A 14,975-nucleotide genomic window follows, 5' to 3' on the forward strand; every position below is an offset into this window, starting at 1 on the left:
GCCATTCAACATTCAACAAAAGGTTCATTATACTATCAATGTAAACGACATGAATGTAGGAGAAGAAAATAAATGACGTGGAATAGAGATTGAAACTTCAAATATAGACGTACAGAATTTGAATCTAGACAAAAATTTTGCCATGTTTGATTTGGTCAAAAAAAAATTATCTGAAAAAACAAGTTATTTCATGTTTGATTTGGTCAAAAAAAAATTATCTGAAAAGAACAAGTTATTTAAAAATAGGGATAAAGGAAATGAAATTCCGACTTATATATTGATTGTATTTTCTTTACCGATCAGCTCCATCCCCCACCATATTCTTTACCTCCACATTTACCTCACATAGTGATCTACCACACACCGAATTATGTTTTATTGCATATAAATATTTTTAGAATAATATTTTTTTTACGATACAAGAAAATGAATATAAAACTGAATTACTATATTTTTAATAAAAATATTTTTCAAGATTCCTTCGTATTGAAGAAACTTGGTGTATATTGGTTTTCAAAGTTAAGGTCTTTTATTCTTCAAATTCCAAAGCATATAATCCACCCATTTCAACATTGACTAGAGTTTTATGGAAATTGCTACTCCCTTTGTGCGTTATTTTTAATAGTTAATTTGATTAATTTTTAAAGTTAAATTAGATTATATTAATTTGATATTTAAAAAAATAGATATTTTAAAAATTATATAAAAAGTATTATAAATTGTAATTTCTTGCATATCGATACGATAAAAAATACATCATAAATATTGATCAAAATTTTATTGTTTAACTCTAAAAAAGAAAATCATGACATATAAAAGTAAACGGACGGATTACTCAACATGATTAATACTCCTAATAATAGCAACTACGCCTTTTTTATTATTTCTTTTTGGGGAATTATTAAGCAAAAAACAGGGGATTCAATTCTTCTTTGGGACTTTAAAGCAATCATAATACCAAAAAGCACCAATGCATCACAAGTTGTAACATTTATAGCCCAAAGATGAACTTATTGCAGTTGAAATGTACACAAAATTAGCTGTTAAATGTATTGAAAATTTGAAAGAGAATTCAAACAAAATTGGGAGAACAGAAGGTCCAATTTAATGAATAACTAATATGCATATCTCTCACTTTTTATTATACATTACTCAATAGGTATTCTAATTTCATCTAAGCTTGAAGAAGCCGAGTCACTGTTAGACGAATTAGTTAGAGTAACTTTCTCATGCTGTGTAACGATTCAAAAAAAGAGAGAATTATGTAAATAAGTATTTAAGGGCATAATTGTCCTTTCACGTTTTAAATGAATAAATAAATAAATAAATAAAACAGATTAGTATTTATTTATTTTAATGTTATTTGACTAATTCTTGAATTAGTCTCCTAATCCAATTAGTCCTCTCTCTCTCACGCTTCTAAACTCCCTCTCTCACGTTCTCCATCTTCCTCACATTATTTCTGCCAAAATATCAATAATTTTCATGCTTGAAGAACTCACAAAAAAAATTTTTAAGCAAAAGAAAAAGTAATCAAAACGTCAAGGCTAAGAGAGGTTCGTCGAGAGAGGTATACTTTGAAGTGAATTGGGAGTGGTTTGGAGGAGTTTTCCGGGCAGCAACATTAAAGTTTGAACATCGATTAAGGTATGAGTTTCTCTCATGGAATTCTTTCTCCAAGAGTACTTTCTTTCGGACGTTTCTTAAACTCTTGAAACTAAGGTTGTTCCCCTTCGTATGTCCTTGTCCTTAGCTCCCTAATGAATTTGTAGGATGGGTATGTTGTGCTGCTAGATTTTTGCATGAATGATGTGTTTAAATTAAATATGAATGTGTTTATGTGCGGGAAATCGCGATAATGATCATCAGAATATGATCGGAAAAAGTTGATGTATGGGTGTGTATAGGGCAGTGTTTTAGGCATTGTTTTGGGGTATATAAGTTGTTTATTTATCATGTATTTTATGTGTGAAATGGGTGTGCAATGTGATGTTTATTTTGATGAAGCATAGTGAAGTGAATGAACCATGAAATCTCCCTAAGAACTAATGTGAAACTTGATGAAAAAGTGCAGAAAAATAGTGGAATAAATTTCCAAAAACATAGAAATAGGTTTAAAAAGAATCTGGAAATTTTTGGGATGTCAAAGAATTAAAAAAAATAAATAAATAAATAAAAAGGGGGGATGCAAGGCGTGGGGATCGAACCCACGACCTCAGGGCTGAAGGGGGGTAAAAATATTAAGGGAATAAAGGTGAGGCTGTGGGGGTTCGAACCCACCACCTCACAGCCTCCATTCCCAGCGAAATTAAGAGGAAAATGAGGGGGGCTGTGGGGGTTCGAACCCACAACCTCCCTATTCAAGCGAATTTAATTAAAAATAATAATAATAGTAAATTAAAATTCTAATTAAAGTTGGAAAATTAATTCTCTTATGTAAACATTGAGATTTAATTTAGAATCTTAATTAAAAATAGAATATTAATTCTTTTATGTAAATATTGAGATTTAAATTGGAATTCTAATTAAATTAGAAAATTATTCTTTCATGTAAATGATTGAAATTTAATTTAGAATTCTAATTAAAATAGAAAATTTATTATTTCACGAAAATGTTGAGACTTAACTTAGAGTTCTAAATTTATGAATATTAGAACTAAAATCAATGAAAAATATAAATGATATCCAAATAATTCAAAATTTGGGTTCTCGTGTCCAAACCTCCGTATTGATACATAAGTCATACGTGAGTGAAATATTCAAGAATAATGTCATCTACTTAGATCAAAAATCAAAGATCTTGGCATATATACAAGATACATAAGTCTTGTAATACATAATCTTAGAAAAACAAGAATTCACTTAACGAACTATAAATGAAGCCTCATGGCTTGTATGTATAGATATATAAGTTTAACATACGTTCAAGAATAAGTGAACCTAAGATATACGTAATGAAATGAAGAATGTGGCGACAATCATGATGTGAGGTTAATGCATATGATGAGAGCAATCTTAAATGAGCTTAAGTAAATGTTACCGATACATACTCACCAATGAGAGTGTAAGATAATGAAGAGACCAGTCTCTATGAATACTCTAATAAAAATATTGAGTTTAAAACACTTAATACTAATGATGAGATGAGAAATCATCTATTGAGCTATGATGTCTTCATACTAGAAGCAAACTTCTATGATGTATGAGTTGCATGTAATGGAACTTTATACCGAGCACCGATAGGCTAGCTATGAGTGGTGATGCCTTCTTTCGGGAAGGGCGGAGGTTCACGTAATTCTCATGAGATGAGACTGTCCGGCTTGCCGGGTATGGGTCTCCATACATCTCCTAGTCTTTGAACCTATATTGCCACTATAGGGATCTGGCGGGGTTAAATTCCCATATACGCTAGCATGTTACTGAATCGCTTTGGCCGGTGATTCCACCTCTTTTCGGTGTGGGGAAGACACTGGATTTCATGATGCTCACATGATCTATGTCGGTTAAAGTTAAAGTTCCCAATGAATGAATGAGGTCAGCCTCAAACGAATCATATAAAGAAATGAATAATACCGAAGGTGTTAGGATAGGATAATCAAGAGGTGAGCTAGATTCAGGTAATGACATTAGGTCATTCCTGATCATTGCACAGCAAACCCGATGAGAGTCTTAAACTACATCCTAGGTATACCTGGTGTTCGCACTGGCCTATGAATGAATTGAAATGAAATACGAATGAATGAGTGAAGCAGATTCTGTGTTTGCTAAAGAAGGCTCCCTAGTTGAGGTCCCATATGTTGAGCCCTCATTTTGGAAAGTCTTAAAGTTAAGTCTATGATAATAAGGTCTCATGGTATACGAATGAATAATATGAAAGAAAGTATGTGTTATATGTTATGTGTTATATGAATATGTTATGTTTTGTGTGCTATACGATAATTATAATGATGCATGTCACTCTCATGGCATAACTTTCCCAATCTCAATTTGGCAAGTCCACTGACTTGACTTCCAAAAATCATGTTGTTAGGAAAGAGCTATTCTTCCTCATGCATGTCCCTGGTGTGTACTTGCATATACTCATACTTAGTACAAGTGTGTACTAATTCCATACGAACATCTACTTTTAGGTGTAAGCACAGGTGGACGCTAGAGCTACAGGTTCGTTGTTGCAGCTATCCGGACATCAGTATTCATCCAGAGTTTGGTAGGTCCTCATGCTTTCGAGGATGCTACCGTTTTACATTCTAGCGTAGTTTTAGAGTTGAGCTAGCGGAGCATGTTCCACTAGCGTTTCTTTCCTGTTTTGGTTCAAACTTTGTATTGGTGCTATTTTGGCCGATATACAAGTAATACTTAATGAATTATTTCTTTCAGTTGCTTATCTCTTAAATGTTAGATGGTTGATGATGAACGATTACGAAATGTTAAGAATGTTCAGCAAGTATGATTAAAGAATCAAAAATTTCAAATTTTCCGCTAAAATTAATCTATGTAAAGTAAGAATGACGTAAGCAGGCTTGTCTGCGACCTCTGAGAGGTCAACGACGCCGGTCTCGTCTGGGGTCTAGATTCCGGTCGTGACAAAGTTGGTATCAGAGCGCTAGGTTAAATTCCTGAAATAATGAGTTCACATCAACCACATTGAGTAGTTTCTAAGTCATGGTAGTGAAGTGCACCACTATCCTGGATTAGAGACTGCATGATGCGTAGGAAAGACTTCCCTTCTTCTTATCTTATTGTGCTTTTCCTAATGTTTTAATTCTTGGTGTTACGAACGTGTCTAACATCAACCTTGGTTTTTTTCAGAGAATGAATACCTGGGGAACTAAGGGTCTGAGGACGGGAGCAGCAGCAGCTAGGGGTAATCAGAATCCACCCCAGGCTCCAGCTGAAGGAGTGGCCATGCCAGTGAACCCAGCTGGGTTGACTGATGCGGAGGTGAGGGCATCTCTAGCCCAGATGGCACAGGCCATCACGATGCAGGCCCAAGATATGACTGCCCAAGTCAACCGGTAGGATGTTCTGAGGGAAAACCCACCGGTTCGCAACATAGCTGACAGACTGCGAGACTTCACAAGGATAAATCCTCCAATTTTCACAGGGGCTAAGACTTCAGAAGATCCTCAGGAATTTATAGACGAGTTGCATAAGATACTGGTGGTCATGGGGGCCACTGATATTGAGAAGGCTGAGTTGGCTTCCTACCAGCTCAAAGATGTTGCACAGACTTGGTGCAAAATGTGGCGAGATAGTCGTGTCCTAGGAGGGGTGCCAGTCACTTGGGAGCTGTTCAAGACAGCATTTTTGGAAAGGTTCTTCCCTAGAGAGATGAAAGAGGCCAAGGTTGAGGAGTTCATCAACCTCAAGCAAGGATCCATGACTGTCAGGGAGTATTCCCTGAAGTTTGTGAAGTTATCAAGGTATGTGCTTCCCTTAGTATTTGATAACAAGAATGATGAGAGTACTTAACTTTGTTGAAATCATCCAGGTATGCTACTCCCTTGGTTTCTACCAGCAGGGAGGAGATGAGCAGATTCCTCACAGGAGTCAATGGAGACCTAGAGGAAGATTGTCGGGCTGCGATGCTCCATGATAATATGGACCTTTCTAGATTAATGATGCATGTCCAACAGGTAGAGGACAGCCGAAAGAGGAGAGGTGTACGTGATGTTAGGAGGCCTAGGCCTCAAGATCAGGCAGGTCCCAGCCATGGAGGCCACAGAAACAAATTTGGCGTCCGCAAGCAGCCCAAATTCAAGAAGGGGCAACATAGTGCTGGAAATTCTGACCCTCAGAGAAATACAACGCCTAGAGGAGGCAGACCCGAACCCAAGAGGGGCAATGGAGGTGAGATGCAGCGTCCAAGGAAGACTTGTACTAAGTGTGGCCGAATGCACCTTGGAGAATGTAGACAGGGCACTAATGCCTGTTTCGGTTGTGGTAAGAGTGGACACATGGTCATAGACTGTCCCCAGAACAGAGGTCAGGCTGGGGGTAATGCTCAGCCTAGGCCTACCCCACATAATGCAGCAGCAGCCGAACCTCCGAAGAGGAACAGATTTTATGCCTTGAAAGGTAGGGAGGAGCAGGAGAAGTCCGCTGATGTGGTCACAGGTATGCTGCAAGTATTCTCAACTTCTGTTTATGCTTTACTTGATCCAGGGTCTACGCTTTCCTTTGTGACTCCTCTGCTTGCCCTTACCTTTGAAATACTACCTGAAGTTCTGCATGATCCTATAGTGGTTAGTACGCCTTTAGGAGAAAATGTGAGAACCGATAGGGTATACAAGAATTGCCCAATAGTTGTGAGTGGCAAGGCTATGTGTGCAAACTTGATTGAGTTACCCATGCGCGATTTTGATATTATTCTTGGCATGGACTGGCTTCACAGCTATTATGCTTGTTTGGACTGTCGTAGTAGGGTGGTGAGGTTTCGCTTCCCTAATGGAGAAGAGTTAGTCTGGGAGGGGTACAATCCGATTCGTCCTAACCCCTTGGTTTCAAATCTCAAGGCCAATAAAATGATGGCCAAAGGGTTACTATGTCATCTAGTGAGTGTTAATGATTTAGATCATGACGTTCCTTCCATAGACTCGGTGCCTGTAGTAAGTGAATTCCTAGATGTGTTTCCTGAAGATTTGCCTGGAGTCCCTCCCCTTCGAGAGATTGACTTTGGTATCGACTTAGAACCTGATACTAAACCAATCTCAATTCCTCCTTATAGAATGGCTCCAGCAGAACTCAAGGAGTTGAAGCTGCAGTTAAAAGATCTCACGGATAAGGGTTTCATTCAGCCGAGCATATCCCCTTGGGGCGCTCCAGTGTTGTTTGTAAAGAAAAAGGATGGGACCCTTAGAATGTGTATCGATTATCGGCAGCTCAACAAAGTCACTATAAAGAATAAGTACCCACTTCCCAGAATTGATGATTTGTTCGATCAGCTCCAAGGGTCTAGTTTCTTCTCTAAGATTGATCTTCGTTCAGGGTATCATCAACTTAGAGTTAGGGATAGGGATGTCCCAAAAACAGCTTTTCGTACCCGTTATGGTCATTATGAGTTCTTGGTTATGTCATTCGGTCTCACGAATGCACCTGCTGCATTTATGGACCTCATGAACAGAGTTTTCCATGAATACCTTGACTCTTTCGTCATAGTATTCATTGATGACATTCTCATCTACTCTAAGACCAAGGAAGAGCATGAACAGCATTTGAGACTAACCTTGCAGGTACTTAGACAGCATCAGTTGTATGCCAAATTCAGCAAGTGTGAATTCTGGCTGAGATCAGTGACCTTCCTGGGCCATGTTGTGTCCGATCAAGGTGTCGAAGTGGACCCCAGAAAGACTGAAGCAGTTAAGAAATGGCCAAAGCCTCTTACACCCACCGATATCCGTAGCTTTCTGGGATTGGCTGGTTACTACCGCAGGTTCGTGGAAGGATTTTCTTCCATTGCTGCCCCACTTACAACCTTGACAAAGAAGAAATCCAAGTTTGAATGGACGGATACTTGTGAGAAGAGTTTCCAGGAGCTCAAGGACAGACTCACTTCAGCCCCGGTACTTACTCTTCCTAAGAGTGGCGAGAATTACACTGTCTATTGCGATGCATCTAGGGTCGGTTTGGGATGTGTTCTTATGCAGGCTGGTAAAGTGATAGCTTATGCTTCCAGACAGCTCAAGGTTCATGAAAAGAATTATCCCACTCATGACTTGGAGTTGGCAGCTGTGGTGTTTGCGTTGAAGTTATGGAGGCATTATCTATATGGAGTACACGTGGATGTGTTCACGGATCATAAGAGTCTCCAGTACGTGTTCACGCAGAGAGAGCTGAATCTACGGCAACGCAGATGGTTGGAGCTGCTGAAGGATTATGACATGAATGTGCACTATCATCCAAGTAAGGCTAATGTTGTGGCTGATGCTTTGAGCAGGATGAGCATGGGGAGTACAGCCCACGTTGAGGATGAGAAGAAGGAGCTAGTGAAAGAGGTACACAGACTGGCCAGGCTGGGTGTACGGTTGGTTGACTCTACTAGTGGAGGTGTTTCAGTTCACCCTAGTTCTGAATCATCCCTGATAGTGGAAGTCAAGAAGGGTCAGCATCTCGATCCTGTGTTGATGGAGATGAAGGACTCAGTGTTGTTAAAAATGAATGAGTCTTTTGCTTTGGGAGATGATGGCATACTTAGATACCAGAACCGGTTGTGCGTACCAGATGTAGATGATTTACGGACCAAGATTGTTACAGAGGCCCATGGTTCCAGATATTCCATACATCCAGGTTCCACAAAAATGTATCATGATCTTAAGCAGATTTATTGGTGGGATGGCATGAAGAAGGATATTGCAGACTATGTGGCTAAGTGTCCTAATTGTCAGCAGGTTAAGGCAGAGCATCTTAAGCCTGGTGGTCTGACTCAGATTATTGAGGTTCTGACTTGGAAATGGGAGGCCATTAATATGGACTTCGTAGTTGGTCTTCCGAGGACTAGGAGGCAGCATGACTCTATATGGGTTATTGTGGACAGACTGACTAAGTCTGCCCACTTTATCCCTGTGAAGTCCACTTACAGGGCCGAGGATTACGCGAGACTCTACATTGATGAGATTGTGAGATGGCATGGGATTCCTTTGTCTATTATTTCAGATAGAGGAGCTCAGTTTACTTCGCATTTTTGGAGATCTTTCCAGAAAAGCTTAGGCACGCAGGTGAAACTTAGCACTGCCTTTCATCCTCAGACAGATGGGCAGGCAGAGCGCACTATTCAGACATTGGAGGACATGTTGAGAGCGTGTGTGATTGACTTTAGAGGTAATTGGGATGACCATCTACCTTTGATAGAGTTCTCGTATAATAATAGCTACCACTCCAGCATTGGGATGGCACCATTTGAGGCATTGTATGGTAGGAGGTGCAGATCTCCAGTTGGGTGGTTCGAGGTTGGAGAGTCATCTATTTTGGGTCCAGAGATCATTCATGAAGCCCTGGAGAAAGTTAGAATGATTAGAGACAGGTTGGCTACCGCTTATAGCCGACAGAAGTCATATGCAGACAACAGAAAGCGACCCTTAGAATTTAACGTTGGTGACCAGGTTTACTTGAAGATATCGCCTATGAAAGGGGTGATGCGATTTGGTAGAAAAGGGAAGCTTAGTCCGAGGTATGTGGGGCCATATGAGATCCTATAGCGCGTGGGTGAGGTGGCCTATGAGTTAGCATTGCCTGCGGAGCTAGCTTCTGTGCATCCAGTCTTTCATGTCTCTATGTTGAAGAAGTGCCTAGGTGATCCAGCATCAATCCTACCTGTAGAAGGTTTGGGGGTTGGTGAAGACTTGTCCTATGAGGAAATACCTGTTGAGATCTTAGACAGACAGGTCAAGCGGCTGAGGAACAAGGAGATTGCCACAGTGAAGGTATTGTGGAGAAACCATCTTGTTGAGGGTGCTACGTGGGAGACTGAGGCCGACATGAGATCCCGATATCCACATCTTTTCAACTCTTGAGGTTAGGCTTCCTACTCGTAAAACTATAGTTCCTTATCTCTTCGTATTTGTTGCTATTGGCTGATTGTACATAGCAATTAAGTTATGATCTCATTGGCATTATGAAGTGAAATGGTGGTGTCATTCAGGGACGAATGTTCCTAAGGGGGGGATAATGTAACGATTCAAAAAAAAAGAGAATTATGTAAATAAGTATTTAAGGGCATAATTGTCCTTTCACGTTTTAAATGAATAAATAAATAAATAAATAAAACAGATTAGTATTTATTTATTTTAATGTTATTTGACTAATTCTTGAATTAGTCTCCTAATCCAATTAGTCCTATCTCTCTCACGCTTCTAAACTCCCTCTCTCACGTTCTCCATCTTCCTCACATTATTTCTGCCAAAATATCAATAATTTTCATGCTTGAAGAACTCACAAAAAAAATTTTTAAGCAAAAGAAAAAGTAATCAAAACGTCAAGGCTAAGAGAGGTTCGTCGAGAGAGGTATACTTTGAAGTGAATTGGGAGTGGTTTGGAGGAGTTTTCCGGGCAGCAACATTAAAGTTTGAACATCGATTAAGGTATGAGTTTCTCTCATGGAATTCTTTCTCCAAGAGTACTTTCTTTCGGACGTTTCTTAAACTCTTGAAACTAAGGTTGTTCCCCTTCGTATGTCCTTGTCCTTAGCTCCCTAATGAATTTGTAGGATGGGTATGTTGTGCTGCTAGATTTTTGCATGAATGATGTGTTTAAATTAAATATGAATGTGTTTATGTGCGGGAAATCGCGATAATGATCATCAGAATATGATCGGAAAAAGTTGATGTATGGGTGTGTATAGGGCAGTGTTTTAGGCATTGTTTTGGGGTATATAAGTTGTTTATTTATCATGTATTTTATGTGTGAAATGGGTGTGCAATGTGATGTTTATTTTGATGAAGCATAGTGAAGTGAATGAACCATGAAATCTCCCTAAGAACTAATGTGAAACTTGATGAAAAAGTGCAGAAAAATAGTGGAATAAATTTCCAAAAACATAGAAATAGGTTTAAAAAGAATCTGGAAATTTTTGGGATGTCAAAGAATTAAAAAAAAAAAATAAATAAATAAAAAGGGGGGATGCAAGGCGTGGGGATCGAACCCACGACCTCAGGGCTGAAGGGGGGGTAAAAATATTAAGGGAATAAAGGTGAGGCTGTGGGGGTTCGAACCCACCACCTCACAGCCTCCATTCCCAGCGAAATTAAGAGGAAAATGAGGGGGGCTGTGGGGGTTCGAACCCACAACCTCCCTATTCAAGCGAATTTAATTAAAAATAATAATAATAGTAAATTAAAATTCTAATTAAAGTTGGAAAATTAATTCTCTTATGTAAACATTGAGATTTAATTTAGAATCTTAATTAAAAATAGAATATTAATTCTTTTATGTAAATATTGAGATTTAAATTGGAATTCTAATTAAATTAGAAAATTATTCTTTCATGTAAATGATTGAAATTTAATTTAGAATTCTAATTAAAATAGAAAATTTATTATTTCACGAAAATGTTGAGACTTAACTTAGAGTTCTAAATTTATGAATATTAGAACTAAAATCAATGAAAAATATAAATGATATCCAAATAATTCAAAATTTGGGTTCTCGTGTCCAAACCTCCGTATTGATACATAAGTCATACGTGAGTGAAATATTCAAGAATAATGTCATCTACTTAGATCAAAAATCAAAGATCTTGGCATATATACAAGATACATAAGTCTTGTAATACATAATCTTAGAAAAACAAGAATTCACTTAACGAACTATAAATGAAGCCTCATGGCTTGTATGTATAGATATATAAGTTTAACATACGTTCAAGAATAAGTGAACCTAAGATATACGTAATGAAATGAAGAATGTGGCGACAATCATGATGTGAGGTTAATGCATATGATGAGAGCAATCTTAAATGAGCTTAAGTAAATGTTACCGATACATACTCACCAATGAGAGTGTAAGATAATGAAGAGACCAGTCTCTATGAATACTCTAATAAAAATATTGAGTTTAAAACACTTAATACTAATGATGAGATGAGAAATCATCTATTGAGCTATGATGTCTTCATACTAGAAGCAAACTTCTATGATGTATGAGTTGCATGTAATGGAACTTTATACCGAGCACCGATAGGCTAGCTATGAGTGGTGATGCCTTCTTTCGGGAAGGGCGGAGGTTCACGTAATTCTCATGAGATGAGACTGTCCGGCTTGCCGGGTATGGGTCTCCATACATCTCCTAGTCTTTGAACCTATATTGCCACTATAGGGATCTGGCGGGGTTAAATTCCCATATACGCTAGCATGTTACTGAATCGCTTTGGCCGGTGATTCCACCTCTTTTCGGTGTGGGGAAGACACTGGATTTCATGATGCTCACATGATCTATGTCGGTTAAAGTTAAAGTTCCCAATGAATGAATGAGGTCAGCCTCAAACGAATCATATAAAGAAATGAATAATACCGAAGGTGTTAGGATAGGATAATCAAGAGGTGAGCTAGATTCAGGTAATGACATTAGGTCATTCCTGATCATTGCACAGCAAACCCGATGAGAGTCTTAAACTACATCCTAGGTATACCTGGTGTTCGCACTGGCCTATGAATGAATTGAAATGAAATACGAATGAATGAGTGAAGCAGATTCTGTGTTTGCTAAAGAAGGCTCCCTAGTTGAGGTCCCATATGTTGAGCCCTCATTTTGGAAAGTCTTAAAGTTAAGTCTATGATAATAAGGTCTCATGGTATACGAATGAATAATATGAAAGAAAGTATGTGTTATATGTTATGTGTTATATGAATATGTTATGTTTTGTGTGCTATACGATAATTATAATGATGCATGTCACTCTCATGGCATAACTTTCCCAATCTCAATTTGGCAAGTCCACTGACTTGACTTCCAAAAATCATGTTGTTAGGAAAGAGCTATTCTTCCTCATGCATGTCCCTGGTGTGTACTTGCATATACTCATACTTAGTACAAGTGTGTACTAATTCCATACGAACATCTACTTTTAGGTGTAAGCACAGGTGGACGCTAGAGCTACAGGTTCGTTGTTGCAGCTATCCGGACATCAGTATTCATCCAGAGTTTGGTAGGTCCTCATGCTTTCGAGGATGCTACCGTTTTACATTCTAGCGTAGTTTTAGAGTTGAGCTAGCGGAGCATGTTCCACTAGCGTTTCTTTCCTGTTTTGGTTCAAACTTTGTATTGGTGCTATTTTGGCCGATATACAAGTAATACTTAATGAATTATTTCTTTCAGTTGCTTATCTCTTAAATGTTAGATGGTTGATGATGAACGATTACGAAATGTTAAGAATGTTCAGCAAGTATGATTAAAGAATCAAAAATTTCAAATTTTCCGCTAAAATTAATCTATGTAAAGTAAGAATGACGTAAGCAGGCTTGTCTGCGACCTCTGAGAGGTCAACGACGCCGGTCTCGTCTGGGGTCTAGATTCCGGTCGTGACATGCTGCTGAAGAAATTTTATTATTTCTTCGGTTTCACCAAGAAGACGAATAGCATGTTGGACATTATCTTCCCTCATCTCTATGGCATTGGAAGAACATTTTTTAGTAATAGCATAAGGCATATCGCGCCAAGTAGACTTGCAATCATAGTAGATATATGATCGAATAAGTGTGCTTCTGTCTGATCATCAATTCCTTCGCTGTCCTGTAGTATGATTTGACTCATTTGATACATAGAGTTTGCTGCTATAACTTCAATTAGCTTTCTTGAGTAAGCATCTTTTGTGGCGTAGTCTTGCGCTATGTCTGCAAAATTGTGAAGAATCTCTTTGCTTGTTTTTCCTTGAAGATCCATTTTTTGCAGTTCTTGATCAAGCCATCTACGATGTAGATATAGCTCCAACCACGCTACCTCTGCTGCTTGTTTATTTTTCTCCGAGTTTTCTTTGGTTCCAAGGACATGTTCAACGAGGCTGACATACTTGAGACCTTGACACTAAGCAAGAGACTGTCCGCCATTTTGTGATCAATGTTAGGTATTGTTGTGGCAATTGTTGTTAAAGTTACTATACACATTTTCCAACCAATATGTAGCTCTTGAAATTGGTTGATGTCAAACTTACTGACTCCTCTAAAATCAGTCAGTTTCTGCAAAAGCTTAATGAGATGTTCTGGCTTCTGTTTTCTACCAATTTCCATCATGCAGGTGGTGTCATCCCTCTTGTTCGCCGTCACCTGAGTCAGTTCCTCTTCGCCTTCCAGATGTAAAACATATCGACTAATGTCTTCCTCCAGACTCTCTGCTGATTCTGATTCAGAATTGATTATGTTGTTGCACTGTGAGGAAGAATAAAAGCAGAAACGTAGAAAACTTAGGAGGAGAATAGGGAATATTTGCACTATCTTGCTAGCTACAACAATTAGTATCTGTACTCTTATACAATTTAGCAAGATTATAATATGTATCTGCTGGACTAACTTTCTGCATTTTGGATTCTTGATTTCCGGGGCAAAGGGACTATCTTTCCAATCTTTAAGTCTCTCAAGCCAATGCTTTTCTACTTTAATGCATATGCTTTTTCTTGACGACTTAATTGTAGCAATCGCAAACCATCTGATGAGTGAGGACAATGTGCCTACTGCCACTCCAGCAGATTGAATCCTCGCAATGCAATATGTTGATCTTCTGTAATCAGACATGGACAGCACATGTGCATCAAATAAGTTGTCACGGAATGACACTTCCAGTAACAGCAGACAATTCAGACAGCAGATAGCGCAACAAGCAGCACAAGTAGCAGAACGCGCCATCACAAACTGAGGATTTCCTGTTTTTGCCATGACGAAAAATTTACTCAAATTTTCTTTCAGTTTCACTTCAACCGGTTTTTCACCTTCTACTAGATTATCAATTTCAATCATGTTGCTTCTTTCTCTGTACTCCAGTTCCAAATAACTTTTAATAGTTGGAACTGTGAGCGCGGAGAAGCACATGATCACAAATAGAACAACCATAGAAAGCATAACAACAATATGTTCTGTTTTCTCTGAGTAGATAATACCAGTGCCTAATTCAATGCAGACATTCACAACAAGGGTGATCACAAGAATACCCAATGCTGTCATGCCCATGAGGATGTCCTTGTTATCCATCAGCGCGAGCGATGGCATAAAGTTAGCCATTGCTGTAGACATAAAGACAACACTGCTAAGTTTAGCCATTTGATCAATTTTCCCTGGCATGGGATTGTTTAGATCAAGTGGCAACTTAACTACAACCCCTAACAATGTCAATGAAGCAGCATTAAAAGTGAAAAATCTGCATGGAATCCAGAATTTTCGCCTTCTAATTCCTTGTTCTGCATCTGCTAACATTGCAAGTATGCAAATCAAAGATGCTGCTACAATATACCTCCCAATCCATGGCATTGGTGCACTGAAATTGTCATGATGAGACAT

General features: G+C 38.5%; 2 protein-coding genes across 2 annotated transcripts; one reads left to right on the top strand and one right to left on the bottom strand.

Moving 5' to 3' along the window:
- Positions 1-4,035: 4,035 nt before the first annotated feature.
- Positions 4,036-13,407, top strand: LOC138349392 (uncharacterized). Its single transcript, XM_069299727.1, has 5 exons — positions 4,036-5,423; positions 5,492-7,685; positions 7,827-8,023; positions 8,915-9,098; positions 13,381-13,407. Exons 1-5 carry the CDS (start codon positions 5,167-5,169, stop codon positions 13,405-13,407), a joined length of 2,859 nt encoding a protein of 952 aa, XP_069155828.1. The 5' UTR covers positions 4,036-5,166.
- Positions 13,408-13,424: 17 nt separating this feature from the next.
- Positions 13,425-14,975, bottom strand: LOC104648117 (uncharacterized). The gene has a single exon (XM_010324696.1). It carries the CDS (start codon positions 14,973-14,975, stop codon positions 13,425-13,427), a length of 1,551 nt encoding a protein of 516 aa, XP_010322998.1.

Source organism: Solanum lycopersicum, chromosome 6 (genome assembly GCF_036512215.1).
Source record: "Solanum lycopersicum chromosome 6, SLM_r2.1".
Classification (NCBI taxonomy): Eukaryota; Viridiplantae; Streptophyta; class Magnoliopsida; order Solanales; family Solanaceae; genus Solanum; species Solanum lycopersicum.

What these genes read in the sequence shown, in the direction of transcription:
- LOC138349392 (XM_069299727.1), top strand. Translation starts at nt 5,167, where the DNA reads ATGGGGGCCACTGATATTGAGAAGGCTGAGTTGGCTTCCTACCAGCTC. An exon ending in AAGTTTGTGAAGTTATCAAG is followed by an intron (nt 5,424 to 5,491) that starts GTATGTGCTTCC and finishes GAAATCATCCAG; the next exon opens with GTATGCTACTCCCTTGGTTT. An exon ending in AATTTAACGTTGGTGACCAG is followed by an intron (nt 9,099 to 13,380) that starts GTTTACTTGAAG and finishes CATTTTTTGCAG; the next exon opens with TTCTTGATCAAGCCATCTAC.
- LOC104648117 (XM_010324696.1), bottom strand. Translation starts at nt 14,975, where the DNA reads ATGTCTCATCATGACAATTTCAGTGCACCAATGCCATGGATTGGGAGG.